This window comes from Nannobrachium achirus (genome assembly GCF_963921795.1).
Source record: "Nannobrachium achirus genome assembly, chromosome: 10".
NCBI lineage: Eukaryota > Metazoa > Chordata > Actinopteri > Myctophiformes > Myctophidae > Nannobrachium > Nannobrachium achirus.
Window position 1 is genome coordinate 16,967,658 of NC_137819.1, and position 16,925 is coordinate 16,984,582.

Consider the following 16,925-nt stretch of genomic DNA (forward strand, 5'->3'; position numbering starts at 1 on the left):
AGGCTTTCAGCATGAGCTCTCAACACTGGGCTGTGTTGGAAGAGTTTATTCCCTCTGAGGGCTCCATCGCTGGGCATGTGCTACCAGATAAATGTGTCAGAGTCAGAGAGAAGGTTGGAAAACCATGACAGCTTGAAGCAGGGCATACTGCTGCTGGCATACAAAAAGAGGAGGCCGATTAAACCATCACATCCCGCAATTCTCCTCGTGACGAGCTTGACGTGCCGTAACGTGACATCCAGCGATGAAAGCAGATTTCATGGCGCATTGTGACTCCTATACGAGCCTTTATAACAGCAAAACGGAAACATGAAAAAGCCACCCCTTACTGAATTAATCATGTGTGCACTGAACCTTGAACTGCTGTGCGAACTCACGGCTGGCTAATTAAGTGCACATGCTGGGCGTGAGCGTGTAGGAGAGAGCCGCTGTTTCTTCACAGCGTGTGCGATTTATGCATAGGTGCTAAACATCTGTCAGCCACCTAACCCTCACTAGGAATTAGACCTTGTCTCGTCGCAGCAGAGCTGCCAGCGCAAATCCCTGCAAAAGGTTCTACTCTTGGCTATTTTATGTAAAGCCAAGTGTCATGGTGTCACCTAACAACAGTGTCACTGTGCATGTTGACTGTAGCCCCTGATTTATACTTAGGCTACGTACACACGAAAACAATAAGCTGAGAGTCGTTTCCAAAATGAACAGAATCATCTCAAGAAATGTGGCCACATGAAAACACTGAGAACGCAACAAAGCCACTTGTAGTATATATGCCAGGCCTGTGAGTGGTGCTGTAAAGCTGCCATGCACAAAGCACCAAAGAGACCAGGGAAGATTTGGTCATGGAAATACACCAAAGTCTATATAGATTATATAGGACAAGTGTGGAAGTATGCTTCTGCTGGGTAGTGGGTACCTGCTCATGTAGGTGTAGAAGGGAACGAGGAGGCAGACAAAATTGCCAAAAAAGCAACAGAACAGACAGATATAGTAGAGGTTCCTTTTAGCAAAGGAGAAGCTAAAGCCATACTAAAGAAAGAGATGCTGAGGCACCTTTCCTTATGGACGGTGCCTTAGTTGCTTTCCGGTGTCTTACACTGAAAATAGTGGATCTATAAGCCAGCAAGCAAAATCATGAGTAATGACACTACACGCTACTCAAACTAATAATGCATGAGTGTTGGATGTATGTGTGCCAGTGTGCATTGACAATGCTGTTGTCTATGCTTGCACGTGTCATTAGATGCAACTAAATGTTGCATATTAGACTGACATTATTTGATCTGTTGTGGTTTTAAACCTACAATGGAAAATAAACTATTAAATCAGCCTTAAGGGTTTCATGTCCCTTTCATATACTGTATGACTATGTCATGCCACCTAAAGCAAGCCTGAAAACCTCTAATCCCTCACCTACACAAAAATCCTGTTGACCGATTACTCACCAAGCATTTTACCATTTGATTTGTATTCTCCACAAGATCAGTATCACATCCTTCACGGCTCTGTATTCACTCAGGCCCTTAGGCACTTCGGGAGGCACCGGGGTGGCACAGATCATGCACAGTGGGATGTCCAGGTGGCACAGATAGTGCACAGTGGGACATTGGGTGCATCATGCCAAATCAGATTAGAAGAGGGGGAATAACTTCCTTTGAATCACAGAGGAGTCATGCACGTGATTGACACAACAGACGTAATCCTCTCCCCTGACAGTTGACAAGGCCGCTGTGCTGAAGCAAAGGGTTGTAACAGATTGAAGTACAAATCCCCACCAAGGGCAGTATTACAGTACAGTAGCCTACTACAGAGATTACTACAGTACTGTCCTGCAACACACATCAGTTGCTTGCTTGGGTCCGCTTGCTGACTGCAAAACGTTCAAGCTGTATTCGTGCCTTTCAGATCTGACTAATGCCGCGGTCTTATAATCAGTTTCTCTTTCCCTGAGTATAAATATTTCATGTGTCGTCATACTGATCACAGAGTAATATTTCATGTGTTCTCACAGACATCACAGTGCTGCATTCAGTACTGTATTTTAAGGCACAGACAGACATTACAGAATGAGGGCAATGAGCTGCGGAGATGAAATACTCATGCTGTTCCCACAGTTTGAAGGTAATTGGGCCCCATTTTCGTCCATTTCGTCCCTAAACTCTTTTGCCATGTTTTACTATTTTGAAAATAATGTATAAATATTTAAAATGGCTGATCTACAAGCTCACAACGTTTCGATGTAGATCGTCTATTTGAAGTATTTTAAAATGTTTTTCAAAATGGTACAACAAGGCGAAGAGGTTTAGGGATAAGGGGTAAGGCATGGACAGAAATATAGCTCATAATGTTCTTCCCTAAGTTGTGATTGTAAATAAAACAAAGGTAAAACAATCTCAATTCAATTCAATTCAAAGGAGCTTTATTGGCATGAGAAAACATACGTTTGCTTCAGAGTTCTCAAATTCTGCCCGAACCCGACCCGACATTTAGGGTAGGGTAGGGCCAAAAATGTATGCTAATTAGTCAGGCCGAGTAGGGCCCCGGGCTCAATGAAAATAATAATAATAATAAAAAAATATATATATACATATATATATATATATATATATATATATATCCGTATAACACAAACATAAACATTGCCTATCTAATATGCAGGGGGAGTGCTTACCAAATCCTTATTGGAGAGCTACTGAATATTCCATCCCATGGCATTGCTTTAATTTGGATTCTGAGCTGCATACTTAATCACATTTTTCAGTCAGTTTGATTGTCTGTATGAAATAGAACTACCTTTTATCTCGGGCTAAAATATTCATGAGTGTTCTGCTTCCCCTTCTTGCAAATAATCTTAATAATTTTGCCAAGGCAGAAGGGCCACAAAAATAAACCACAAAGAAAATGTTTAACTCTGCCACCCTTTCACCACTAGAGGGTGCCCAGAGTGCCATAGACAATCCCATAGAGATATGCTGGTATATGCAGAAGCCCTGCAGCCATGACTTGCCTGAACACTTTCCTTTGTGCATGTACAGGAAGAGGATGAAGTTAGCTTGAAGTTAGCTATTGGCTACCAAGCATTTTAAAAGCCTTATTTTCGTCAACTTAGCCATGATTAAACCTTGCACACCTCATGCATGGGAAAAAAACAGAGAAGAATGAGCTCTAAAAAATCCAATGCAATCCTGGATTGCATTGGAGTGGATTTGTGCAGTTTGTTCACAGCTTTCAAACAAAAAAATCCGATTGGAAATCCGTTCAGGCATTCTTGAGATAATAGCCATTATGTTTTACATGTTATGTAAACAAACATGGCCGCCCTGTATGTTAGATGGGGTTGTATGGGGGTGGAACATGCAAAATCGCGATTGAAATCATGTTCACTAGATTTGATGGGGTCCAAAAAAAAAATTCAATTTTTTTTTTTTTTTTTAATACTTTTTTTTTTTTTTTTTTTTTTTTTAATCACGAGATATCTCGTGATTGGCACTATCGGATGCGATGATATATCCCGAGATATCTCGTGATTGGCACTCATTGAGTTAAGATCCTCACTCTAAGTCAGGTCATCATATACACAACAGGTAGTTCCGACTCAATCTGATTGGTTGAAATGGCTTTCTGCCCATGCAAATAATGAGCATTAACACACAGAGGTCTTCAAATGTAAACATCAGCTGTGCCAGGTCCTGTCCCAGCACTATACTATGGGGCTAGGCTAACAGTTTTAATGTGAAGTTCGAGGACAAAGTGGCAAAATCTGGCATTAAGAACATTATACATTTCAATTGAATATCTTAATGGCAAAATCTCAATAGTTCAATGGCCCGTTGTTTCGAGGTCCCAATAATTAATGTCAGGGTTTAGGCTTTGGGTTGGTTAGCATTCACCAGGTTAGCATTTAACTGTGTCGGCAGATTAGCGTTCACTCGCGTCGGCTGGTTAGCCTCAGACTACTGAGACCTCGAAACAACGGGACATCAAAATATCGATACGCGCCCTATCTTAATTACAATGAAAATTAATTTGATGTGTTATCTTTTAAGGGTAACTGTTGTATAATCGCAATATTACACTTGATGGTTGTGCTTTATCGTGGTTATTGGCACTTCAGCCCTGGCTACGGAACTCAGCTGTCAGAAGAAAAGAAAAAAAAGAAAAGCTTGAGCTTGGAGATCGTAAATTTGAAATGAATGTTCACCCCAGAATAGGGATGCTATAGATTTCACAATTCACAAGGACAAACCTCAATAAATGAGGTGAGAAAACATAACAAATCCATACAGACAGGCATGATGCAATTGATCAATTAACATCATATCATGCTCTGCGGCATAATTATGTACATGCCGAGCAGGCCCTGTGGACTGTGATTTTAGATCGAGATGGCAAGATGAAAAGATCTGACGCAAGACGAAACAGATGTACGTGAGAGAGGGTTCATTATTGGGTCATGGATGGCAGGAGCTTCAGTTACAAAGACGATGCTCAACTGGCTGCTGTTTCCACAGGAACAGTGACTTAAGTGACACACCTGCATTTCCATCTATGGGAAAGAGATCAGTCGGATTGACATCAATTGTAAATTGTGGTTGAAAGCACACATTGGATGACGGCGATGCTTATACAGTACATTAGTGTGAAACGTAAGGACAACAGGAGAGCAACTCTTCCTCAGATGAATGAGAAAGATTATGTAAATGGTGTATTTATATAGAACCTTTATCCGAGGCGCTTTACATTGTGCATTACATTCACCCACCGATGGCAGTAGAAACCATGCAAGGCACCAACCACACACCGGGAGCAACGAGGGGTCAAGTGTCTTGCCCAAGGACACTTTAACATGTTGACAGGAGGAGCCGGGATTTTAACCTCTGACGCACCGATCAATGGCCAACCTGCTCTACCTCCTGAGCTACAACTGCATGTCAATGCAGGATGTGATCAGACTGTCAGTAGGGTTACCAACCGTCCCGTAAAATAAGGGATCGTCCCGCTTTTGGAAACTAAAAGACGTGTCCCGTATTGAACTGAAACGGGGCGCTCTTTGTCCCGTATTTGAAGGTTGGGGAATAAATATGAATGACGGGATGATTTAATTGAGAAATGACAGCGATTCTGCCTGTCAATGAGCTCCGCTTTGCTCTCCTCTGAGTTAAGTGCTGCGTCCTATTGCTGTGAGAGGCGCTGCGCTGTTTGTAAGCAGCTGATTGGCTTATTAACACAGTGTTGCTAAGACACAGTCCCATCGGCTGTAGGTTGGTTCAGTCCACAACACAAGTTGCCTGCGCGAGAGTGCAGTACTCGGCTCAGAACATTGTTTAATGTCTTTAAAAAAGAAAACGCGTGACAGAAGATTGTGTACCAACAGATTAGACATGAATCCATGATAGGTGATAGCCAAAACAACAAAGTGAAAAAGCAAGCAGAAAATAAGCCATGGATGATGGATATATTGGTATTCCTGGGAGCACTACAGTATTTCTTGTCTGCCAACTAAAGCGACCCCAGACTGGCTGGTATGTGAAATAACAAGCATGCATTGATTTTGTTTTTAAAACCTAATGGTTATTACTGTATGCCAATATGATTAAACTAGTGTTGGGTAACCAGAGAGTGGGCACATAAGAACCAGGTAGACCTGTTTTGGAAAAAAAAAAAAGAAATAAAATACACTACATGATTTTTAGGTAATAGGACATGGCCCAAAGACACCCGAAATGATATTGTGAAAGGAAAAATATGATTTAATATAGGAAAATACCCGTTTTAGCCAACTTTATAACCGAAAATAACCGATTTTTCGGCGTCGCCTTTGGCGACGCTACTTTTCTCATAAATATAATGAGGTGTCCCGTATTTGAAACTCTGGGAGTTGGCAACCCTAACTGTCAGTAGGAACAGTTTGTCAACAACTACATAGGGAGAGATGTTCTATGTAAGGTTGCAGTGCATAAGCCGTCTCATTACAAACACTAATGCACATTAGAGAGTTCAGTGGTGCAGAAAACCATAGACTCTGGTCTACAGAGAGGTGGAGAAAGGTTAGATGGTCAGATGAGTCATCGTCCTTCACCATATTGTCCACAAGTGGGTGAGTGCACATCAATATGTGTGGTGCTGGTGCACATCAATATAACGGTACAGGCGCCTGAAAGCTTGACACATACAGCGAGGTGGGGTCTGGTGGCTCTGCTGTGCTGTGAGGGGTCTTTTTCCTCGCATGATTTGAGCCCACTTGTCAAATCAATACATGGCTATTCAGAGTTGTGTAACATCAACACAAAGGATGCTACCAACCTGAACAAGCTGGCGGTGGTGGAAAGTAACTAAGTAGATTTACTTAAGTACTGTACTTAAGTAGATATGTTGGTATTTATTACTTTTCTTGACTATGTCCAATTTTCACTACTTTTACTTCTACTCCACTACATTTCAGAGGCAAATATTTTACGTTTACTCCACTACAATTATTACTACTGTGGTGTCTCTGGTTGTATCCTGAGTCCCTCCACACAAACAGAGGGTGAGCAGGATAATGTATTGTAGATCCTTAAACTGTTCAGGGTAACAGTTGTGAATCCATTGATATATAAGTGTGACATAATTTCCCCATTATATATGTCCCGTTTTTCCCTCATTCAGAATTCCCATAGACTTTTATTTTTTTTATTTTCAATATCATGTCAAATATAAATACATATCTATCTATAAATGCGAGAAGTCTCTGCGTGTGTGTTTGTAATCCGCGTATCTCGAGAACCGTTCGTCCCACCGGCTTCAGATTCGGCACGCACGTTCCCCGCCGCGGCACGGAGTGCAGTGCCGGGCCTCGACCCGACCCGACGCGCGGTTTTCCCTAACCGGCGCGAAACGTTCGGAATCTCCTTATGCGGAAATCGGCGCAAAATCGGCGCAAGCGCTGACTCATTGTGACATCACTGCAGTGCCGGGCGCAAGCGCTGAGTCATTGTGACATCACTGCAGGCAGATACAGGGGCCTAGCCTCGACCCGACAGACTGAGATCTCCATATATGGGCATATGGGCAGATACAGAGATCTCCATATATGGGCAATACAGGGGCCTTGCCTCGACCCGACAGATATCTCTGTATATGGGCATAAAAGGGACACAGACAGATATATCTCCGTATATGGGCATAAAAGGGACACAGACAGATATATGGGCATAAAAGGGACACAGACTGAGATCTCCATGACAGATATCTCCGTATATGGGCATAAAAGGGACACAGACTGATACAGAGAATGGGCATATGGGCAAATACAGAGATCTCCATTTATGGGCATATGGGCATAAAATGGACGCAGATATATGGGCATAAAAGGGACACAGACTGAGATCTCCATATATGGGCATATGGGCAGATACAGAGATCTCCATATATGGGCATATGGGCATAAAAGATGGACACAGATAGAGTATATGGGCATAAAGGGGACACAGACAGATACAGAGATCTCCATATAATGGGGTTTGCATCCGTATATGGGCATAAAAGGGACACAGACAGATATATGGGCATAAAAGGGACACAGACTGAGATCTCCATGACAGATATCTCCGTATATGGGCATAAAAGGGACGCAGATATATGGGCATAAAAGGGACACAGACTGAGATCTCCATATATGGGCATAAAATGGACGCAGATATATGGGCATAAAAGGGACACAGACTGAGATCTCCATATATGGGCATATGGGCAGATACAGAGATCTCCATATATGGGCATATGGGCATAAAAGATGGACACAGATAGAGTATATGGGCATAAAAGGGACACAGACAGATACAGAGATCTCCATATAATGGGGTTTGCATTAAAGGGTGGGGCATTCATTCCCTAATTTACATCGTTCCCGAGTTGGCCAGGTCGCAAACTCCATATATGGGCATAAATGGGCACAGGCAAACAGATGGTCAAACCAGGTCCTACAGAGATCTCCATATATGGGCAGAAAATGGACGTAGACAGACATATCTCTCCATATATGGGCATAAATGGACACACGCAAACAGATGGTCAAAACGGATCCTATGACAACAGGTATAATGGGGTTTGCATTAAAGGGCGGGGCATTCATTCCCTATTTACATTGTTCCCGAGTTGGCCAGGTCGCCTCGGGCGGCCGAGCTTCTAGTCATACTAATAACAGTAATAGTCATATGGAAACGAAGAATCAACTGACAGTGAGAAAACGCTACTGTTACTGCCGCCAAATTAGTTACATTTTCATCAGAAACAGACTGTATGACTGTATGAGTGTAGTAAACTATACAGAGCCACCTCCACAAACAATATCGCAGAGACAGTTTATTTATTTTTGGACCACGCAATGCTTAATATACATGAGATGATTCTAACATGACCCAACTTCAGCGACCCAGGGGATGAACTAGTGACGCCAGGACTTCGGTACTCGATTATACATTCACACATTGATAGACTGCATTATATACAAAACCAAGTCCCCACACCATGAATTCATAAAGCACCCCTAGTCACCACATGGTTTCATGATATGTACATTAAATGCATGTATGTATGAATGCAAGAAGAATCCCATGTAGACGTTATGCATGTAGAAGTTATTGAGATCAATACAGGACATACTGTATGCTGTCTTGTACATACTGTACCGTAGAATATCAAATCAAGTCATGTGAGAATACATTCCTTTAGGAGGCTTACTGCTGTGAGGCAGCACACATACTATTCTGTGTATGAATACTGCATATGAACATACACTACTGTACAGTAAGCATCCCTGCTGAGAATGACTGACCCTGATGTGTCAATATTTTATTACCTTCCAAACAAAACTACTGCAAAGCACCAAGAGACTTACAGTAAAGAAAGTAAAGCGACATTTGCATTAAAGTCAACAATATTAAAAAAACACATACTGTATGCATGAATACACACACACACACACACACACACACACACACACACACACACACACACACACACACACACACACACACACACACACACACACACACACACTGGGGGAAACACAATTTAAAAGTGGGTCTATAGTCCAACAAAATAAAGATAAATATTTTAACGCTCGAGGGTCTTCCCTGAGAATATGATGCTAGGTCAGAGTGTTGTATTATATCGTTATCTCAAATCACTCATTTAGAGCTAACTAGAGCTAAGCCATGGAGGATTAGCATTACATGGATCATGTGCTCTGCATATCTCTAACATGAGGCAATTAGCTCTCATCCAAGGCTATAAAAACACACCACACTGAAAGCATCATTTACAAATCCCTGTTCCCTCCACACACTGTTCTAGTACCAGTAAGACTCCCTAATCGGGAGATAAGCGACCGTCAGGTCACATGTATGATCGGCTACTTTTGACTATTTTCCCATATTCTTTTCGTGGGGGTCCGCGGGGGTCCTCCTGGGTGCTCGGGGGCCAAGTTACGGCCTTTTTAGCAGGCTGCAGTGGCGGGGGTCCGCTGGTAGGTGGCGCTACCACTTTTGCATCCATGCTGGAGCACCAGGAGTTGGTGGTATCCAGGAATTCCCCGTGAGCAGCCCTGTTGGGTTGGACATTTTTGCGCTTTTTGCAATTTTTGGCGGCAGTGCCAGGGGGTCCCTGGAGCTCCGGGGGTCCCTGGAGGGGTGGAGGTTGTGGTTTGGCAGGCAAGGAGTGTGTGTGAAAAGTTTGGCATGGATAGGGGCAATGGTGGCGGAGATATGAGTAGGGCAAAAGTGTGACGTGACGTGACGTGACGTGACGTGACGTGACGTGACGTGACGTGACAGGTGGACTGACAGCCGGTGGAGGTTTTGATAGTAACTGCGACCTGAAGGTCGCAATCACTGTATGCCAGAAACCTTGCATCTCCATATTTTATTATATTACACTTCAAGCAGCGCAAATTAACAACAATGAATCACCCATGCCCTCCCAATCCCACATCCTGTGCTGCGAGGTGCTGTAATTTAAGATTTGCTATTTCCTGCAAAGATGTTTGGTGTAGAGGGAAAGTGTACTATACTGTGAAGTGGTTAAATGTTTGAATCCAACACCGATTTTAGTGCTGTCAAACAAGTCTACTATGAAGCTATTGATGAAATGAATGAAAAAGGGTAGGGTGAATAATAGGGTGAATAGGGTGTTATTAGCTGCATATCCGGTACCACTTAAACCCTATATAATTGGTAAAAGGTAATTAAAATATAGGTACTTGACAGTCTTTATTTTCACTCTCTATCAAATGTCTTTACCAAAAAATTGCCGATCTACAAGCCCACAACGCGTTGTGTTGCCACGCGTTGTGAGCTTGTAGATTGGCTATTTTTGGCAAATGTTCCGCCCCAGGATAATGGATTTTGATTATCGCGATAATATTGTAAATCGTGATTTATTTTGTCATAAAAATCCTGTGAAATTTTCATATCATCCTACACTAATGTTCCCTTTGCTCTTTGACCCTGAGCAGATACACCAAGGTGAATAAACTAATGTTCCCTTTGCTGTGTGACCCTGTGCAGATACACCAAGATGAAGACGGCCACCAACATCTACATCTTCAACCTGGCCCTGGCCGACGCCCTGGCCACCAGCACGCTGCCCTTCCAGAGCGCCAAGTACCTCATGAACACGTGGGCCTTCGGCGAGGCGCTGTGCAAGGTGGTCATCGCCATAGACTACTACAACATGTTCACCAGCATCTTCACGCTCACCATGATGAGCGTGGACCGCTACGTGGCCGTGTGCCACCCCGTCAGAGCCCTGGAGTTCAGGACGCCCGCCAAAGCCAAGCTGATCAACGTCCTGATCTGGGTGCTGTCATCGGCCATTGGGGTGCCCATCATGGTCATGGCGGTGACCAAGGTGTCCGACAATGGTGAGATAGTGACCCATGTTTGTGTCATCAATCAGTCAGTCAGTCAGTCAGTCAGTCAGTCAGTCAGTCAGTCAGTCAGTCAGTCAGTCAGTCAGTCAGTCAGTCAGTCAGTCACATTTATTTGTGTAGACTCAGGGATCCATTCAAAACAAACAACATAACAACACTACATACAGAAAGAACACCCCTATGCCATAACAACAACAGACAATCATACCAGTGTTTCCCAAAAGTAGACCAACATCTTGTAACACTAAGGGTTTGACAGCAGCATAATAATAGACTTCTGAGAGTTATTCAGTCAACACGTACATTTGTACACAAGGTTTCTAAATCAACATTGTTGACTCCAACATTGCAGAACAACTCACTTGCATGGCACCACCTTGGTTTTCTCGAATTACACATGCAATCATTATAAGCAACCTGAAGCTTATGCATGCTTGCCTTCCTGAACTGCTCTGAAGAGGTTTACTTTCCAAATTCACCAGATCCAAAACAACAATGACCTCACCTTTGTAATAGCACCGACCTTCAAGTTCTCAATTTCTACTTTGTCTGACCGCAGCATTTAGAGCTCAAAATCCAGACAAATCCAGATTGTGACCCTTTGTCTTTGTGTCTAAACAAGGCTATGGTTGTGTGAGGAAGAAAGGATCACCTGGCATTTGTCATCCAACCATGGGCCAGACTATATTGTATGATATTGTCATCATTACGTATGATCAACCTATACTCAATTCCATGTAACTCTCTGTCTCTGCCTCTCTCTCTGTGTGTGTGTGTGTGTGTGTGTGTGTGTGTGTGTGTGTGTGTGTGTGTGTGTGTGTGTCTGTGTGTGTGTGTGTGTGTGTGTGTGTGTGTGTGTGTGCTGTCTCTGTCTCTCTCCCCAGGTAAAGTCATCTGCATGTTGAAGTTCCCTGAACCAGACTGGTACTGGGACACAGTGACTAAGATCTGCGTGTTCATCTTTGCCTTCGTGGTGCCGGTGATGGTCATCACCATCTGCTACGGCCTGATGATCCTGCGTCTGAAGAGCGTGCGGCTGCTGTCCGGCTCCAAGGAGAAGGACCGCAGCATGCGGAGGATCACCCGCATGGTGCTGGTGATCGTGGCGGCCTTCATCATCTGCTGGACGCCCATCCACATCTTCATCATCGTCAAGACCATGGTGGACATCGACACCCGGAACCCCTTGGTGATCGCCAGCTGGCACCTGTGCATCGCCCTGGGCTACACCAACAGCAGCCTCAACCCCGTCCTCTACGCATTCCTGGACGAGAACTTCAAGAGGTGCATGCGGGACCTCTGCCCGGACCAGGCGGACCAGAACAGCCTGAGCAGAGGTCGCAACACCACCAGGGAACAAGCTGTGTCCGTCTGCGCCCCGTCGGAGCCCGGGAAGAAGCCGGTATGACTAGGCCTGGAGAGGTTCCCCCGCGGCTCTCGCTCTCGGAGGATCCAGCACGATATGCAGTCAGAGGTGACCCAGATCTCTACCACAGAGTTCTGAGAGAGCCTTGGCAAGTCCAAGAGTGAAGTCACGTCTGTTGTTCTCCAGAAAACATGATTATGGGAAAAGGGTCAAAATACAAAATGGACTTAAAATGTGATGCCTTACAAAGGGATTTAAAACGGAGAAGATGATTAACATTTGCATACATACAACTGATACTGTACCTCGGTTTACAATTAAAACTAACAACTTCTTAATTTTTTTAACAAAGCTAAGAATGACCAAATGTTTGTGTTTTCTGTAGAAAAACTGTGATATCGGCCAGAGTCAGACACCCAAAACGATGCATACCAAAACCGGGGGTCATTCCGTCTGATGCAACTGGAGGAAATTTGATGCACACACACACACGCACGCACGCACGCACGCACGCACGCGCGCACACACACACACACACACACACACACACACACACACACACACACACACACACACACACACACACACACACACACACACAGAGAGAGTTCAATTCTATTTGATGTCATAACTTACTTTGCCATCAACTACATAGCTTCATTTCGGGTGCATCCCCACATTCCGACAACACTAACCATATACCTAACCGTGGGGGGCGTAACCCCCCTAACCCTAACACTAACCCTAACCTCTATGGAAGTGCCAGACAATTAGGCTTTTTCACACGGGCAGCGACAGCACTTGGATCACCTAGATCTGCAGGTTCGCACTGCGCTCCACTTCTCACTTGAATACACAGGCAGATAATCACTTCATGAGTAAATGTCAGGTGATTCTGCACATTGCATAGAAAAATAAGGTTTCCGCAATCCAGCCAAACTGCCTGCTCGCCCCTCATTGAAAATGAATTACAAGGCACGTCAATCACTTTCAGTGTCAAACTCCCTTAAACAACACTAGTTTTGGCTGCTGGGTCATGGACAATTTACAGTGAAATGAATTGGAAGAAAATACAAAAGCTTTGTCAAACAATAGCCTTGTCGCCTCAAAGTTCTCCATGTTCTGGAAATAATCGCCAACTCTAAACCTTGGTATCAAAGAGACCTGCATTCAAAGCCTCCAAGGAGAGGAGGAGACAAAGTGTTTTTCATCTCTGTCTTTAAAGCATATCAAATAGTATGTTATGTGTCTCATCACAGAAAAAATACAAAAGAGCAATGTGCTGCCTGCCAGCAGGGACGTGCTGGGCCCCTGATTCAGCCCGGGAAAAAGAGTTGTAGAGGCCCTCATTGCGCGCTATAGAGAGAGATCTCTCTCTATAGCGCTGCTGCTACTCAAAGATTTGCCATTTCAGATCATGACAAGTGAAAAGCCAGTGGGCCAATTACATGAGTTATATTTCGTCGTTGTCGGGTGGAAACCTTGTATGTCCAAAACCGTTTGTTTTGTATTTATCATTTTAAAAATTATTTAAACTAGTGAAAACAGCCGATCTACAAGCACACAACGCCTCGCGGTGCGAGGCGTTGTGTGCTTAGATCTGCTGTTTTCACTACTTTTGTGCAAACAGTTTGATTTTTACTTTTGTGCAATTTCTTCCTAATGGCCGGCCTGGACCGGCCGGGAATGAACCGGCCGTTCGGGAGTTGTCCCGCTTTTCCCAATGACCAGCACGTCCCTGCCTGCCAGACACTGAATTACACAACAAGGTAACTGAGACACACACTGAAGTTCAATGAGTGTGAGGACATGTGAGTTGGTATTCAGTACACTGCACTCCAAGAACTTGGACAACTTAGACCGAGAATCTCTGCCATGAATAGATTCATGTTTAGATGGACGCAAACCCCTTTCCCCTGTACAGCAGTAGTTCTCAACCTGTGGGTCGGGTCCCCACATGATTTTTTTTTTGAGGGGAAGTCACATTGTAAAGACTTTTAAGACCTATTTAATCAAAAGTAACCAACGAACTGTGCCATAAAAATGCAGGTCAAACAGTGGCTAAATTGACAAATAATATAAGAAAGTGAAAATAGATGATCTACAAGCTCACAACGCCTGCAACACCATGGAACTCTATAATACATGCTATGGAATGAGTTGCTTGAAAGGAGCACTTCACCCATTTTCAACCTCATCTTCATGTTATAGACCTTAGTCACACAGCGGCCATCTTTGATCACATGACCACGTCGGGTAGCAAACAGCCAATCAGAAGCTCAAAACAACATAAGCTTCTGATTGGCTGCTTGCCACCCGACGTGGTCATGTGATCAAAGATGGCCGCAGTGTGAATAAGGTCTATTGGTTCTTGCCAATGCTCATTAGGAAAAAACACAGTTCTCTCTCCTCGACCTGTGTATCATTGGTGGGTTATCCCTACCAATGATATCATCATTGGGGAATATCATCAGTGGGGAATCCAACGGCATTTTCTAATTATAAAAGTAGCATGCTTGCTGATAGATACATTTTTAAATCGTATGTGGGATAACAGACAGACAGAACATGAACATTCAACATCTTTTTTATTATAAATGGTGTAGCCCCTTTAACACCATAACATCAAAGGGACAACGTAGCCTGTGTGGCCTTAATGTGGCCAATGTTTCACCGTGAAGTGTCAACAGATTATTGGCCGTGATTCAGGCAAGCGTATCGATTCGCCTCCTAAATGAGCACAGCGCTGTCATCTGTCAAATTGAATATTTGTGGCTCACAGGCAAAGGACTTTATTTTTCAGTATAAAAAGCCATTCATTGCCTGTGACAGATCTTGACACTAATCAAATTGGAAACTTCAATCAATAGGGCACTGAAGTTGATAATTACACTGTTAGGTTGCTAAATATGTCTAATTGAGGAACAATTGACGGAAAATCATTCTTGTTAATCGATTTTGCTGGCCATTTTATGCCAAGACAAAGCCAACATCCTGATATATCGAAAATATAATAAACATGTAACCATTTTGCACCCACATCCCGTTTGAATAAAGTGAAGGACATAATAAACATGATTTTTTTGTGTATTTTGTGTTTTATTTTTCTTCTCTAAATATGTGACGTCAAAGACTTGAATCTCACTTCTTCCTGGGCTGCAATGGGAAACGGAGTACTTCAAGCACATAATCTATCTACAGTATAAATGCGACAAATCTCTGCGTGTATGTATCTCTGCGTGTATGTAACCCGCGTATCTCGAGAACCGTTCGTCCCACCGGCTTCAGATTCGGCACGCGCGTTCCCCGACGCGGCGCGGAGTGCAGTGCCGAGCCTCGACTCGACCCGACGCACGGTTTTCCGAAACCGGCGCAAAACGTTCGGAATCTCCTTATGCAGAGCTGATTGTTGACATCAGGCTGTTCCGGAGGAAATCGGCGCAAGTGCTGACTCATTGTGACATCACTTCATAAAAGGCTCTGACATCACGTACGCCGGCGCGAAACGTTCGGAATCACCATATGCGGAGCTGATTGTTGACATCAGGTGTTTCGGAGGAAACCCGCGCAAGCGCTGACTCATTGTGACATCACTTCACAATGAGGGGGTCCGCTCCAAAAAAGATAAAGAAAATAAAAGAGACAAGACAAACATAAGACAAGCAACAAAGCGTGGGACTGGGAGGATGACTTGAATGATGCAGATTTAAGCAGGCTGCGTATTCTGCTTAAAGAAGAAACAAACAAAAAGCGACAGAGATCTCATATATGGGCATAAAATGGACGCATATAAACAGATATCTCCATATGCTTAAAGAAGAAACAAACAAAAAGCGACAGAGATCTCATATATGGGCATAAAATGGACGCAGATAAAAAGATATCTCCATATATGGCATATATGGGCATAAAATGGACGCAGAATCACAAAGATCTCCATATACGGGCATAAAGGGACACAGACAGACAGATACAGAGATCTCCATATATGGGCATAAAATGGATGCAAATAGACAGATATCTCCACATATGGCCATATATGGGCATAAAATGGACCCAGGATTATATCTGCAGTGATCTCCATATATGGACATAAAATGGACGCCGACAGACAGACAGATACAGATATCTCCATATATGGGCATAAATGGACACAGGCAAACAGATGGTCAAGACGGGTCCTATGACAACAGGTATAATGGGGTTTGCATTAAAGGGCGGGGCATTCATTCCCTATTTACATCGTTCCCGAGTTGGCCAGGTCGCCGACTAGACGCTGGGCCGCCCGAAGGGCGGCCCAGCTTCTAGTATTAATTAAAGGACAACAAGGGTTCATAATACACAGTGAGTTACTCACTGTGTGTTTGAGCTAGACAGTGCTTTTTTTTATCATCTAGGGACTTAAAGATGAAAACACAGCAAATATCAAGTGTTTAATGCTTTCCAATAATTAGATAGAGGGGGACTGGAATTATGACGGGTGTTAATGTCATGAAGTCACTCCCCTGGTAAACTCATTGTGTGTTTGAGCTAGACACTAGTAGCCTGACACTCAGCCTGAAACAAAAATGTAAAGGGGTGTGGCTAGCGATTCAGGGTCTGGAACTAGGCTAAGACACTAGTGCTCATTCGTGCACACGCTCGTCAAGG

General features: G+C 43.7%; 1 protein-coding gene across 1 annotated transcript in view; it reads left to right on the forward strand.

Annotated features, from left to right (window-relative positions):
- Positions 1-12,317, forward strand: part of LOC308292861 (delta-type opioid receptor-like) — a gene marked incomplete at both ends in the record, with an annotated part of 35,971 nt that extends 23,654 nt beyond the window's left edge. Inside the window, 2 exons of the mRNA XM_080735285.1 lie at positions 10,545-10,900; positions 11,794-12,317. Of these exons, the coding sequence (XP_080591411.1) occupies positions 10,545-10,900; positions 11,794-12,317 (880 nt within the window). The remainder of the gene's footprint in view (positions 1-10,544; positions 10,901-11,793) is intronic.
- Between the last annotated feature and the right edge of the window lie 4,608 nt (positions 12,318-16,925).